Below are 14,384 nucleotides of genomic sequence, written 5' to 3'. Positions count from 1 at the left end.
GTTTGGGAACCACTGCTGTAGCTAAAGGCTAGCGTGTGTTTCTGTGTTCCTACAGCAGGGGGTAGTGCTGAGCGGGTCAGCCCCTGCCTTGCTCCAGGGTTCTCGGGCAGCTGGGAACACGCTGACATCGTCTACACCCTGAAGGGCCAGAAGGAAGGTAGAGGCATCTGATTGGTCTGTGACATTTCCCAGCATGCAGCAGGTAGGAACCTGAGTGCTTTCTGTGTTTCCAGGGGAGCCGGTTTACGAGGCGTGCCTGAACAAAGTCCAGAAGGTTCTGTACAGGAAGTTGAGCGCGGCGCCTGAGGCGGCGGACGTCGACTTCTACGCCTTTTCCTTCTACTACGACCGCGCCGTCGACCTTCAGGCCATCGGTACGGAGAGCAGCAGCAGCTCTGGCTCGGCTAGTGATGTCTGCTAATCAAACTACATTTAGATCTGCCTGTTATCGCCATAACATCCTGGTGAGGTTTGAAGAGTCCAGAGCTCTGATTTAGCTCCGCCTAAGTAATCAGTGATAAAACATTTAGAGAAATCAGAGATTAGAAATCAATAACTGTTTGGATTATTGATTCTCAATTTGCAGCGATGGATCTGATTTAGTGTTGGTTTCCTGATAATATTGTTTCTGAGCGGTTTGCTAGCGTTAGCATCTTAGCATCCATCGCTACGTTTTGCTTAGCTAGCAGGGTAACTGGTAAAAACTTTTTTTTTATTATCGTTATTTATATAAATCAACTTGATAAAGGTTCCATAATGTTTACATCATGAATTCATAGTAAACACATAAACAGAACAAAACTAACAGTAAAAAAACCAGAACAGACAACTTAAATACATCAGGACTTTAGCAGGGCGACATAAATAAACAACATAAAAAACAAACAAACAAATACTTCAAAGCATTTTTCGACTTCACCAAACAAAGATTATCAAACAAATTTAACTCATTCTTCCACTGTATGAAATTAGAAATGGTTTTAAAGAAACAACATTTGTGTATGTGATATTTGGCTTATGAAACATTATTTACACAATAATCAATGATCTGGTCATTGATTAAACTGTGGCTGCAGATGATCTGGTGAAGATCTTTACCAAAACATTGAACAGTTTCATACGTGAAAAACAAATGATCTAAATCTTTAGTTGCTATTTTACAGTTCACATTTATCCACATCCATTTTAAACCTCAGGAAGTCATTAGTTGGATAAATTTTGTTTATAGTTTTAAATTGCATTTCTTTTATTTTGGAAAGATAAATATTTCAATCTTATCTTTCCAATTTGTTCCTGGTTAAAGTCTCTAAGGATATTCTCCCTTTTAGTGGCTCAATAACTGGATCAGCAGCTTCTCATAAACTTATTATTGCATTTGACAAAATGAAAATCAACATTTTCAATATAAAATCTGAAAACGAGGGAAAACCTTAGAGTATATTAAACCCTGTCGATACCAGCTGAGTGTATTAATATTTCCTAATATTTAATATTAATATTTGAAAACTGGTAAAGCAGCAACACACCAAGTGGTTAAACTGGCTGCTGATTGGTCGATAACCTTGTGAACGCAGCTGCTTCTGGCCAATCAGCTTCCAGGATTAAAACTCTTCAGAATCGTTTGGATCGTTTCACCCGGTTGGTCCTGATCAGTCCGCTGGTTACCGCACGCTGCGCTCTGATTGGTCAGGAAAGCAGACAGGATGAGCAGATCCATGGTGGTGCACAGAGGTCAGAGGTCAGGCTGGAGAGGACCAGACCTCCTGCAGACCCAGGATGAGACGGGTTCTGGTTCTGTTGGATCAGTGCTAGTTTCTCACGTTCTGGTTCTGGTTCTGCAGATGAGGCGGCGGGTGGAACCATCAGAGTGTCAGACTACGGCCAAGCTGCTGAGAGAGGTGAGAGGGCGCCCCCTGGTGGCAGCTTTCACACCCTGCTGTTAACATCATCAGAATTAGGAGTCGGGTCCAGCAGAACCAGAACCTGGAGGTTCTTGCAGACCAGATTTTTACAGAATGTTAAACATTTATTTATATTAAAATGTTTGCTGTCATTCATTACACTTTGCTGCCAAACCTTTTTTATATGAAATGTAAAAAACAATAAACTGTTTCTGAACATTTTTATCCGCCATTAAATACAGAAACACGTTTTCTAAAACACCAGATGAATTTGTACATCAGTTCATATAAAAAGCCTCTAGGAAGTCATGTGACCTGCTGCTTGTCTCTGATTGGTCGGCTGTCTGCAGTGTGCCGCGGCCCGCCGGACCTCCAGAACCCCTTTCTGTGTCTGGACCTGGTCTACATCTCGGTTCTGCTGCAGGAACTCGGCTTCCCGTCCCACAAGCAGCTCAGGGTGAGTCCCGACCTCCGCAACCCTCTGACCCGGTTCTGACCCGGAACCAACCTGTCCTGTGCTCTGGTTCTGCAGCTGGCCCGGACCGTCCGCCAGGTGGAGGCCAGCTGGGCCCTCGGCGCCGCCTTCCAGCACCTGGAGGCCCTCAGGAGAGACTGATGCTTTTATTCTGAAGGGCTCCACACAACATCCTGCTCCGATCCAAGCAATCTGGAGGCGACCTCTGACCTGCAGTGGGATCATCAAGATGCCATGGAGACGAACAGAAGCTGTGACCTATGACCTCACTTTCTGTGTTGGTTCTGGACCAGAACCGCTGAGTGGTACCGATGGGTCTGCAAACAGACAGGACCAGGTCTGGTTCTGAACTGGTACTAATTGGACTCTTGGACTGGTGAATAAAGCTGTGAACTTTGACCCCAGCCACCAGCTGCAGTCTGTTTTGTTTCTCACTGAAGTTTAGATCTGATTTATTGCTAAATATTGATCAGATTGTTTTTGGGAGATTTTAACATCATGTTGTCTCCGAAGGTGTTAGCTTAGCTTTGATGCTAAGCTAACACTTTTGATGCTAGCTTTGATGCTAACATCCAGGGTCTCCCAGTCCAGTCCTCAAGGGCTACCGTTCTGCAGCTCTGCTCAACACACCTGGACCAGACAAACGGCTTGGTTCCGGCCCATTGCAGAACTGAACTAAATTCCTGAAGAAACTTAACCGGGGCCTGCCAAAGCGTGCTCAGTTTGGACCCAGTGTTGTGATGCTAAACCAGGAACATGTCCATGCAGACCTGACCTCCTCCAGGCTGGACAAACCAGGCCTGGTCAGAGCCAGGAGCACATCTCACGGTTCGAAATAAATAAAAAAAAATAAAGACAGAGGAGAATTGTTTTTTTTAGCAAATTTTCAAGCTTCATATTCAGGATTTTAATTCACATTCAGAAATTCTGAGGAATAAATTTATGTAAGCGAAATAGAAATAGTCCCAGGAAATATTTATTTTTCCCACAATGCATTGCGAGACCGCTCTCTGCCCCTGTCTGGGCTCTGTTGCTATGGTAATTAATTACCTGCACCTGTGCTCTCTCTGTGTCAGACAGAATGGTGGAGAAAAACTTCCTATCTTTGTGAGACACTCAGCGTTGGTCTGAAGGACCTTGACAGAAAACCATAAGCCCTAGACCAGGGGTGTCCAAAGCTCCCTGGAGGCCCGCCATCCCACATGTTTTATTCTCTCCCTGGTTTTACACACCTGGATCAAATGATGGCTCATTAGAGGCCTAAGGAGCGTATGGACCTGCTGAGGAGGTTGTTACCACCAGGGAGAGAATAAAACACGCAGGATCCCGGGCCTCCAGGACCCACTTTGGACATCCCTGTTCTAGAAAAATTTCAAAAACGTTTAACAGGAGAAAGCATGTGTAGCTATGTCATGACCGACTTTGAGACCAATAGGGTGATATTTGTGGCCGTGAGGGGGAGTTAAAGTCATTAATCCACTGTGCTTTGTGTGTGTCAGACAGACTTTGAAAAAAACTCATATCCTTATGAGACACCCAGCCTTGTTTTTTGCAATTTATGTCACCATTTTAACTCCAAATCTCACTAAAAGTAATAGCTCCCTTCCCGGGATTGAGCCAGATGTTTTGATACCACTTTTGTGGGGGAGCTCGCAGCGGTTCGAACCGCAGTAATGGTGACGGAAGAAGCATAAATAATAGAGACCACTTATTGGGTGTAGAACAGTAGGTTCCTGCCATGCATTGCATAGGCAGGCCCCAATGAACGCTGCTGAGGGAACTCATGTCTTGGAGCAGAGATGCAGCTAGAAGTTGCAGGATGGCAGCCCGTGAGGATGGGACTGGGAGACTCCTGATCTTTAAGGTTCTGGGGTCGAAGGAGGAGCTCCAGAACCTTCAGTCTGCTCTGAGGCTCTTTTCGTCCAGACGGTTCTGAAACTTTGTACCAGAACTCTGATCCAAACCTGTCAGGGAACCCCTCACCTGCTGAACCTGCAGCTCTGACAAACGGCAACCTTCATCAGGAATCAGACAAACATCTGGGCAACGAGATTTAATGACAAACATTTACAAAATAAGGAGGAGAAAATCTGGCAGCTCAGAAAAGCAACGCAGAGTGGGAACTGGAGGGGCGGGGCCTCTGGAGGGGCGGGCCCTCTGTGGAATGGGCGTGGCGTCCTCACAGGAAGGCGTCGCACCAGTCCTTCAGGCACTGGGCACAGTCATCAGCCTGCTTGCTATTGGCTGCAGTGACGTCCTTCAACCAATAGCAGAACAGCTCCGTGTCTTTTCTCAGCAACAGGAACTGACCCAAAACCACGTAGGCCTGGAAACAGAACCGAGTCGGGTCAGAGGTTCAGCTCAGGGCTGACCCATTTGGACTTGATCCAGTCCTGGTTCTGATCCCTGCAGGCACTGATGATTCAGAACCAGAACCAGGGTTCAAACCAGGTCAGACCTTCACATCTTAAACAAAAGGTTCATGCACAGTGCCTGTTGGAGCGGCAGCGCCCCCTGGGGGCTGGAACGGGTCGGTGGTTCTGTCGGGTTCTACCTTATCGTAGCCCTGCTCTGTCAGGCTGTGGCCCAGTCTGTCTCCGATCCCGGCCAGCGCCGTGACCGGTTTGTCCGCCATTGGCTCCGATACAAAGTTACGGTGTTTCTGAGACGTCGTCGACATTCTGAGAGAAACAACATGGCCGTCAGCAGAACCAGAACCAGACTGCTCCAGACTACACATAAAGTTCAGAGTTCTGATTCAGATTGATTCATTCTGGCTGCTGCAGGATTAGATTCTAAATATTTCAGTTTTCACATTCGTCCCAGCTCAGAGTGAGAAGCAGCCATCTTTGATTCAGGTGTAATAATTAACCCCATTAATGGCTGCAGTTCTTAGCCACCCTCATCCTCGCTGCTCGTCCAGCTGACGATCAGATTATTGGATCTGATCAGATCATCATGGTGGGAAATTTAACCTTCATATTGACTCTGATCCTGTTAGCCTGAATATAACTTCAAAGCTAGCTCAGACCGGTAGCTTCAATGCTAGCTCAGACCGTTAGCTTCAAAGCTACCTCAGACCGGTAGCCTCAATGCTAGCTCAGACCGGTAGCTTCAATGCTAGCTCAGACCGTTAGCTTCAAAGCTACCTCAGACCGGTAGCCTCAATGCTAGCTCAGACCGGTAGCTTCAATGCTAGCTCAGACTGGTAGCTTCAATGCTAGCTCAGACCATTATCTTCAATGCTAGCTCAGATCGGTAGCTTCAATGCTAGCTCAGAAAATTAGCTTCAAAGCTAGCTCAGACTGTTAGCTTCAATGCTGGCTCAGACCAGTAGCTTCAGTCAGTGGATTCAGTCCTCTCTCTCTCTGGTCTCCAGACCTCATGCTGAGTGAAGACAGAACGATACTTCTCCATAACTCTGATGGGTTTAATAACCTCTGACTTTATTTTCACTGAGTTTCACTAAAGGAGATCTATAACTCTAGAACCTGATGTGTCACAAACATGATGATCTTCCAAACCTTCATCATTTATGTTGGACTGAATCAGAACCAGATTATTAATAAACTGTTTCCTTTGATGGATCATATCCATCTGAGATATGATGAACCTTTCCTCACATCCACAGGCGTTAAGCTGGACTCAAACCTCCAATAAATCACTGATCTATACCTGATAAATCAGCTGATCTTCCTCTGATCTAAAATCGATCATGTGTCTATCGCCATATTTATTGATTTAATATCCATCCCTACTGTAAGTTTTATGTTATAAGCTGGTGGTGCTGAAATAAACTGACATAAATAAATCGAACCAGCTGCTCAACCAGAACCAGAACCGAAGCGTTACTGTGTTACATAACCCAGAGAAACATTTACTTGAGTAACTTTTTAGGGGGGAAAAACTTACTACATTACCATATACTTTTACTTGAATAATTTTATAGTTTATTATTTTTACTCTCAACTGAATAAAGTTTGTGGATTTCCTGCTGCTCACTGGATGAAGAACAAAATGTTTTAACCCAAAATTCACCAGCTGCACTTCTGCTTCGTTTCATAAGTTTTATACTGAAAGAAACTGATTTGGAGAAAATGATTCCCAACATTTCCACATAACTTTATATTCGCTCTGTCTGATGATGACGTCATTTATACATATTAAATGATAGAAGTTCTCTCAGTACTTGGGTCGCCTTATTACCAAATACTTTCTTGGACGGATACTTTTTACTCTTGTTTTGGTAAAAATACGTTCACGTATTGCTACTCCTACTTGAGCTCAGTTTTTGGGTCCGCGGCTCAGATCAGAACCGACCCTGTTCGGAAACGACTCCTTACTGCGGACAAAACACGTCAAAACCGCCAAACGGAACCAGCTGGGATCCCGTGACGCGTTTACCAGGAGCGGATCCGAACGGTCTGACTCACCTGGACTCGGAACACCGCCCGGACCCGAGACCCTGAACATGTGATAGAGAGGCGCTTTATTCTGAAAGCTGCACGCCAGGAGCAGGGCGGCTGACGCTCTGCCGCTGACGTCATGACGCACAGAGTCACTGCTGCTCTGAGAGGAGATGAGCCACTCCCGGTTTGACCTCTGACCTAATCAACATCTCCTTTACGCTCAGGATTTGATCCCACATTTTATTTTTTAACTTTATTTACCAAAACATTTCCAAAGGAGTATGAAAATGTGGAAATCTATAAATAACAGCGTCTACGTCATTTAATAAACTAAAAGCACCAAAAACAAGGAAGTACATGTTTTATAATTAACAGGCATTAATCGATTCTATTGTGACCTTAGATCTTCTTTTACCAGGTCATACAGGTAAGTTTGTAAAACGATTAGGCACTGCTGAAAATTACATAGTTTATTGAGTTCAAATGTAGTCACAATTTATTTTATTGTACAGAAGTGACCACACTAAAAGTGAGAGTCTATGCTGGCCCTGGGAACCTTAAAGCTGAAAAATAGTTAAAACCTAATTAAATAAAATTAGACTGCTTGGGGGAGGAATAATAATAAAGAAAACACAAACATAAATAAATACACCTAAGTGTTCCTCAACAAAAACACACTCACACAAAAATCCCTGGTGAATACAGCAAAGAAAAGAAAAACTTTCCTTCTTCAATCTAAACCAGTGTGTCTCCACCCTGGTCCTCAGCCCCCCCGCTCTGCATGTTCTAGATGAGCCTCTGTTCCAGAACAGCTGATCCAAATGATTGCAGGACCATCAGGTACTGCAGAAATCTGTTAATCACCCAGAGATACAATCCAGGTGGCAGAAGGATGAGAAACACTGATCTAAATAAAACAGCCTAGGACCCAGGGACAGCATAGGTCCCTGTTTAAAACAAGCTGGGGGCCGGACAATAGAAACTCCCCTTCCCTAAACAAAACCAAAAAAATAAATAAATACTTTTGATCAACAATAACTATCCAAAAAGAACTAAGCTAAACTAAAGCAAAACTGAAATTGAAACAAATCGAAAACTAAAACAAAAACTGAAACAGCAGCAGGCCAACCTTCTCTAAAGTGAAACCAGTAAACGGCGTTCTTGACGTCTCTCTAAAATATGTCCCCTCTGCACGAGTCATCAGCCTGGGACCTGACCCCCTCAGCGATCACCTGCTTTTAAATGTAAATGCTGATTTCCTGTCTCGATAACAAACTAGCTGCCCTCTGTCACAGCATCTTCCATATATGGACAAGAGGAAGAGGGCGCAGCACCATACTTCTAGGACAAGATGCCCCGGCTACACTATTAATATTTCACAGCTCTTCACATGTTTTAATATATTTTAAAGATTTAAAATAAAACTGGGATTCAGATAAGAGATGTTAAAGACTGGAGAAGAGCAGCGCTAGCGCTTCTGTTTGTGAATAAAGAATTTCACCAGACAAAATGTTAGATCATAAGATTACCACTGAGTTTTGTTTTTCTATAATAACCAAATATTATTATATCTCTAGACACAGATTCAGGAAGTTTTATGTTTGGTTTGATCCACCTTATTTCAAAGATATTTGATGTTTTTTGTTTTTTTTTAGCTTTGTAGAAAACACAATTTGTTGTTTCTGTGTTCTTTCCACAAAATAAGCATTTATTACCATCAAGGTTGTAGATTTGATCACATATAAGCATAAATGTGTGCAGTAGAGACAGTTGGATGTCCAACATAGACTCTTCTAATGCTGCTGCTAAACACCCAAAGTGTAAAAGCATGTTGTTGGTCATAATGACTGGAAATCGCTCCATAAGTTCAGCTCATTAACCATCTTTCTTTGGAGTTACTAAGAATGTTGATCTCGGGATTAAAAGACAAACGAGAAAAACCAGCAGAGTGAGACCTCTTCCTGTGTTTCTCGGTCTTTTTTCCACAAACCACTTTTAGCCCCGCCCTTCCTCCCCCCAGTGGGCGGAGCTTCCGTGTTTTCCCGCTCTACCTGGACGGCTCGCTCCTCCCGGAGCCCTGCCGCTCCTCGGGCCGCCCTCTGGAGGCCCTCCGCGGGCTCTGGATGCCCGGAGTCCGCGGAGAAAACCGGAGACTCCGATCCACGCCCAGCTGTCTCTGTCTTCCACCGGTGGTCCAGAGTTTTTATTTTAAATCTCGTCTTTTAGATCTCATTTGATTTAATCTCTAAAGTTCTGATGATCAGTTTGAGACAAGAACCACTCGGATCGGTTCCTAACCATTCAGGTCCGATCCGTTCGGTTCACTTTTGAACCGTTGATCCTTAAGTTCCGACAGTCAGAGAACGTTCTCCCGGTTCTGTTCGGGAATAAAATTATTTCTGTTTCATAAACAGAATAATTATTTTTTATGTTTTGCATGTATTCAGTAGCATTGCCTTTGACTCGGTTCTGACCCACTGGGTTTCCCTCCACAATCGACCCAGTATTGGGGATTTATTTCTGAGCCATAAGTCCGCGGTCATGTTTATGACCTTATTAGGATTTTTTCTATTTATTTTGTTTGCACATTTTGGGACACACATCGTTCCATACCCAGTTAAACCAGTTAACATTGTTTTACTCCAACACCAGCTTGCAGTGCCTCTCTGATTGTTGTTGCTGTTTTTTATTAAATCCTAATAACTAAAGTTTCTTGAATAGCTGTTAGAGAGTATGGAAGTTTGTCTCCCCGGAATTAGAGAACCGGAACTGGACAACCCAACTAGCTAGCTGCGGTTCTGACTTTGTTGTCCTGAAACCATAATAACCTCTCCGGTTATTTGTTATTCATCTAGGACATTTTATATGTCACAAAATATTTTACTTTTTTTTAAAAGCATATGTTTCTGTTTTGTGATAGCTTTAGGAGTAATTAGTGAGTTTGATGGGTACAAGTTGTAAAGTAGCTTGTAAAGTTAACAGTAAAAAATTAGCTGCAATAATTTAGATAATTTAATCTATCAGTGAAAAGCACAAGTTTCATTTTTCAAAGTCATATTTCCACCATGTTATTCAGTTATTTAGTTTATCAGCAAAATATTCAGCTTGAATTTTTGCATTTGCAACCTAATGAGTTAACTAGCTAGCTAAATTGTTTATTAGCAAGTTAAATATTTCTCTTTAAACTAAATATTTAAGTATTTGGTTTGGTTTAGTAGTGAATTAATAACCCTCCCTCATGTTTTCATCTCATTCCAGATTAAATTATCAATTTAATTCAGTTAATTTTTGACTGGGTAACTTTACAAATGGTAAGCGGTAGTTTGTGTGAGCGCGCTGCCCTCTGCTGGATAAACTGCATCACTTCCTGTTTCCGGGATCCATCCGGTCCCAGTGTCTGTTCCCAGGCCATTAGGTGAGGAACCTGCAGGAGGCGCTGCGGGGTCTGCAAACCTGTTCATGTTCAGCAGGAGGATCGAGAAGGGCCTCGCTGCAGCAAACAGAAAGGGGCGGGGACGGACCACTGTCAGCCTCTTACCTTATTTGGAAATGGGACCATTGCACTCCGGAAGTGAAGGGGGCCCTATTTCCTATATTATCCGCGGTCTCCCGTTTTAATTTTCTTTTTAAATCTGTGGTTTAACTTTATCTTTAGGAAGAAGTTTCTCTCTCAGTATGTATTTCAACTTCTCTTTTTTATTTACTTCAGCGCAGCTCTCAGCTTTTAACAAATTCCGTAGCTTTCTGTGTACTTCTAAATCTGCTTCTTAGTCGCATCTTTTCGGGCCTGCTACTGCCTCTAGTGGCGTGGGGGTGGTAACACAACTAATATAATTATGTCACTAAACGAGAATACCACAACATCTTTATTATTTACTATTAACTTCGCCATTTCTGGCAACGTGAAAGATAAATTATCTTCTAAAATACCATATTTTTCTTCAGGATGTAGAGCTAATTAGGTGACATAAACAACACCTTTATACATTATAAATAACATCTATATATCTAAATCACTTATAAAAGGAAGAAAAGAAATAAGACATGAAAAACAATATTATCAACAACAATAAAAATGCCATAACAATGTATACATAAGAAATTTAATTGAGCAAAAGTCAATAACAAACAAATTAATTAGGTTCACAGACGAATAGCCAGGGTTGTTAAACAAGCAATAATCCACATTTTTGTTTTGTTGGTAAAGTCCTATATATAGGAAAAATATGATTAAACTATTTAGTCTTCCAAGGTGGAAATTTTTCTTTGACTCTAAAACAATAAAATAAAACTCATTAATAGAATCATAATATCAACAATTTGTGCATCAAGTAAACACTTAGCATGCTACAGGTAAATGGTATCATTTAGTTTGGCTAAGAATAATTATTGCACTGTCAGTGAATGACGTCTAATAGATGTTCTATATTTACCAGAGGAACACAGTAACGCCTTCATGAGCTCAAACTGACGGGAAAAAAAGGATGGATGCTCTAAATAGTTGAGACACAGTTGTTATTGGTTTCACCACTATTTACCTACTATTTTTCCAAGTATTCTTAAAAGATTGTCTGTTAGTCTGCAGCTCATGTGACCAAACCAGCCAAGGAGATGAAAATCTAAAGCCCTCAACAGTTAAAACTTGAGATAACTTAAAACTTAAGTTAAATTTTTAAGTTTTAACTCATTGTTAAAATGCTAACATTACTTAACTAGAGGTAATGTTAGCTAATGTTACCTCTAACTAACTAGAGGTTTTGCACGAGTTGCACTTGTTAGGTAACCCCAAGATCACTGGGTCTTCTTAAAAGATAGAGTGACGTTTCTTAAACAATGTAGCCAGTGTTTTCAGCAAAATTGAGCTGACTGTCCAGGAATGATCCAAGGTATTTAAAACTTGCCATAGTTTCAACATCGAGTGAAACTGGAGCCACTTTCACGTATTGTTTGTCATTTAATTAGCTCTGCTTCCTTAAGAAAATTAAAAGGTATGGTGTTTTGTGAGGGACTTTATCTTTTGAGGTTCCAGTAATGCCAGAATTAATAATAAATAAGACTTTGGTATTTTGATTTAGTAATGTATTTATTAGTTGTGCTACCATCCCCACGCCACTAGAGGCAGTAGGAGGCCCGAAAAGATGCGAAAAAGGAGCAGATTTAGAAGTACACAGAAATCAACGGAAATTGTTAAAAACTGTGAGCTGCGCTGAAGTAAATAAAAGAGAAAAGTTCAAATACATGCTGAGAGTGAAACTCCTTCCTAAAGATGAAGTTAAACCACAGATTTACAAAGAAAATTAAAACGGGAGACCGCGGATAATATAGGAAATAGCGCCCCCTTCACTTCCGGAGTGCAATGGTCCCATTTCCAAATAAGGTAAGAGGCTGACAGTGGTCCGTCCCCGCCCCTTTCTGTTTGCTGCAGCGAGGTGGACTTGGGAGGATCCGGTGATGCTTTCAGGAACAATCCGAAACATAAACACTGAGCAGTTCTAGATTTGACCCAAAGCTCTCCCCCAACATTAAATCTGTGAAATCAAACTTACACTTACAGTTATTCAGATCAGAGTTGATTATGAAACAAACATTTATTACATTTCTAAAGTTTCAAGCCTGAAAATGACTGGAAACTGGCCAATCAGAGATTGTCTTTCAGTTCTGATACGTTGACCCATTTTCACAGAGAACCTAGATCCAGAGACGGTAGATTTCCCTCCAGACGGATCAGAACTGCTCAGCTGAACTTTGCTCCTCTCTGTTCTGGTCCACTAGAATAAAATGACTTTTTAGACTAGAACAAAGGTTCTGTGTGGTTCTGCTTAGTTTGACTCCAGAATCTGGGGTCAAACTGAGGTCCAGAGCTGCCACAGGTTCTGGACTCATGAACCTGTGGACCTGTCATGAAATCTGACTGGTTCTGGTCAGGTTTTATAGGTTCACTGGAGAGTCCAGCTCTGAGGTCAGCCCAGGTTCAGTTTTAAACTGGTACTGGTTCTGCTGTAGCAGCAGACAGCTTAGAACCTTCAGAGTCCGTTTGGGACCAAATCAGAAAAAGTTCTGAGCTTCAGCATGAAGAACAGTCAGGTTGTCTAAAGGCCAACGCACCAAACCAGTAGTAGTACCAGACTGCTAGCTAAAAAGCTAGCTGCGCTAATCCTGAAGCAGCAGTCATGAACATTAGTTCGGCTGATGCTAAATCGCTACGTCAATATGGCGTTTAGCAGAAGCTAAAATGCGAGTAGCTAGCGTATTTGTTAAACATCCTGATTGTATTCTTGATTTGTTCTTTTGTTTACTTCCTGTTTGCTCAATAAAGTTCCTTAAAAACAAGAGATGTGAGTGTATGGTGGTGGCACAGGGGTTAAGCACAATCCACATATGGAGGCCTTAGTCCTCGATGCAGCTGTCACAAGTTCGATTCCTGGCTTTGGTGACCTTTGATTCATGTCTTCCCCCTTCTCTCATTACCCACTTTCCTGTCAGTTAACTATCAAATAAAGGCCACTAGAGCCAAAAAAGAGAGATGTGAGAAAAGGAAACAGAATTGTGTCAACCCCTTCAAAATAAGAGGACGAATATCCGTTTAACTACAGGAAGAATTTTTAGCAGCTGATACCAAAACAGTAAATTAATGAATAATTAATTTCAGGGAAACTAAGTGTGCTAATGTTTTCAAAGTTAGCATAAAGGATAAATGCTAAGCTAACAATTAGCTCCACTATTTGTGGATTAGCATAAGCATGCACACCACTGGTCAGAAACAGTTGAAGACCAGCACCAGTCGGGTTCAGGTTAGCTTCTTAATCAGCTAGACGTTCAGAAAGAGTGACATCACTTCCTGTTTCCTGTTGGTGCGCAATCGGTACCAGAACCGGACCGGCTTCTTCAAACCTGCAGAACCAGAACTGTTGAGAGGAGAGAATCTGCTGAACATCTGGAGGAGTAGGAGTGATGAGGTCCGGTTCGACCAGAACCAGAACCACCCAGAGGTCAGTGAAGGAGGCTCAGCTACATAAAACCAGATTTAATTCATATTTCAAGTCAGAACAGGAAACAGTTTCCTGCCGATGGTGAGGAGGAGCGAACCATGCAGGTGAGAAACAAAACCTCTGCTCTGCAGCCCAGGGGACACGGTCACTGTGGTAACCATGGTAACAGTGGTAGCCGTGGTAACCGTGGTAGCCGTACCGTCAGCTGGGATGTTGGGAATGCTAACAGGAATGTTCAAACCATGAAGACGAGCCGTTGTCACGCCACAGCAGGGTGAGCTGCTCCCAGGAAGTCACTGGAACCAATCAGAACGGGTCAGAACCAAACAGAACCAGGGTCCAGTCAAACCCTCGGGGTGGGATGAGAACCTACCTGAGGATGTTTGGCAGCTCCAGGCTCCTGTAGATGAACTTGTGTCTGAAGGCGAGAGCCGCCGGGAACGCCACGAACTGAACCTTATGGCCGCTCAGGCTGCTGGAGCGAGACGCCAGACTGTAGAGCTGCAGGAGCGCAGAGGAACTGGTCAGAGGAACTGTTCAGAGGAACTGGTCAGATGAACTGGTCAGAGGAAGTGTTCAGAGGAACTGGTCAGAGGAAGTGTTCAGAGGA

General features: G+C 42.8%; 3 protein-coding genes and 1 long non-coding RNA gene across 4 annotated transcripts in view; 1 reads left to right on the top strand and 3 right to left on the bottom strand.

Moving 5' to 3' along the window:
* The window catches only part of entpd6 (ectonucleoside triphosphate diphosphohydrolase 6), a 6,733-nt gene extending 4,207 nt beyond the window's left edge, over window positions 1–2,526 (top strand). Inside the window, exons 9-13 of the mRNA XM_007542933.2 lie at window positions 22–157; window positions 234–374; window positions 1,842–1,898; window positions 2,252–2,358; window positions 2,434–2,526. Coding sequence (XP_007542995.1) covers window positions 22–157; window positions 234–374; window positions 1,842–1,898; window positions 2,252–2,358; window positions 2,434–2,517 — 525 coding nt within the window. The 3' untranslated portion in view covers window positions 2,518–2,526. The remainder of the gene's footprint in view (window positions 1–21; window positions 158–233; window positions 375–1,841; window positions 1,899–2,251; window positions 2,359–2,433) is intronic.
* Window positions 2,527–2,528: 2 nt separating this feature from the next.
* LOC107834749 (uncharacterized) lies at window positions 2,529–3,615 on the bottom strand. The gene is made up of 2 exons (XR_001660564.1): window positions 2,947–3,615; window positions 2,529–2,914 (listed from the first exon to the last, which is right to left on the bottom strand). It is a non-coding gene; the product is annotated as an uncharacterized LOC107834749 (long non-coding RNA).
* A 799-nt stretch (window positions 3,616–4,414) lies between these two features.
* On the bottom strand, window positions 4,415–6,918 carry LOC103131328 (barrier-to-autointegration factor A-like). The gene is made up of 3 exons (XM_007542934.1): window positions 6,810–6,918; window positions 4,931–5,057; window positions 4,415–4,702 (listed from the first exon to the last, which is right to left on the bottom strand). The coding sequence occupies exons 2-3, from the start codon at window positions 5,054–5,056 to the stop codon at window positions 4,556–4,558; spliced, it is 273 nt and encodes a 90-aa protein (XP_007542996.1). The 5' UTR covers window position 5,057; window positions 6,810–6,918; the 3' UTR covers window positions 4,415–4,555.
* Window positions 6,919–13,794: 6,876 nt separating this feature from the next.
* Window positions 13,795–14,384, bottom strand: part of abhd12 (abhydrolase domain containing 12, lysophospholipase) — a gene marked incomplete at its 5' end in the record, with an annotated part of 10,381 nt that continues 9,791 nt past the window's right edge. Inside the window, 2 exons of the mRNA XM_016666576.1 lie at window positions 13,795–14,070; window positions 14,148–14,307. Coding sequence (XP_016522062.1) covers window positions 14,034–14,070; window positions 14,148–14,307 — 197 coding nt within the window. The remainder of the gene's footprint in view (window positions 14,071–14,147; window positions 14,308–14,384) is intronic.

Source organism: Poecilia formosa, unplaced genomic scaffold (genome assembly GCF_000485575.1).
Source record: "Poecilia formosa unplaced genomic scaffold, Poecilia_formosa-5.1.2 Scaffold745, whole genome shotgun sequence".
NCBI lineage: Eukaryota > Metazoa > Chordata > Actinopteri > Cyprinodontiformes > Poeciliidae > Poecilia > Poecilia formosa.
The sequence above is the reverse complement of the archived record's forward strand: the minus strand, read 5'-3'. Positions and strand labels throughout refer to the sequence as shown.

Excerpts from the sequence above, each read along its gene's own strand:
- LOC103131328 (XM_007542934.1), bottom strand. The coding sequence starts at position 5,056 with ATGTCGACGACGTCTCAGAAACACCGTAACTTTGTATCGGAGCCAATG. Across the intron at positions 4,703-4,930 it reads CAGAGCAGGGCTACGATAAG|GCCTACGTGGTTTTGGGTCA; the intron begins GTAGAACCCGAC and ends TTCTGTTTCCAG.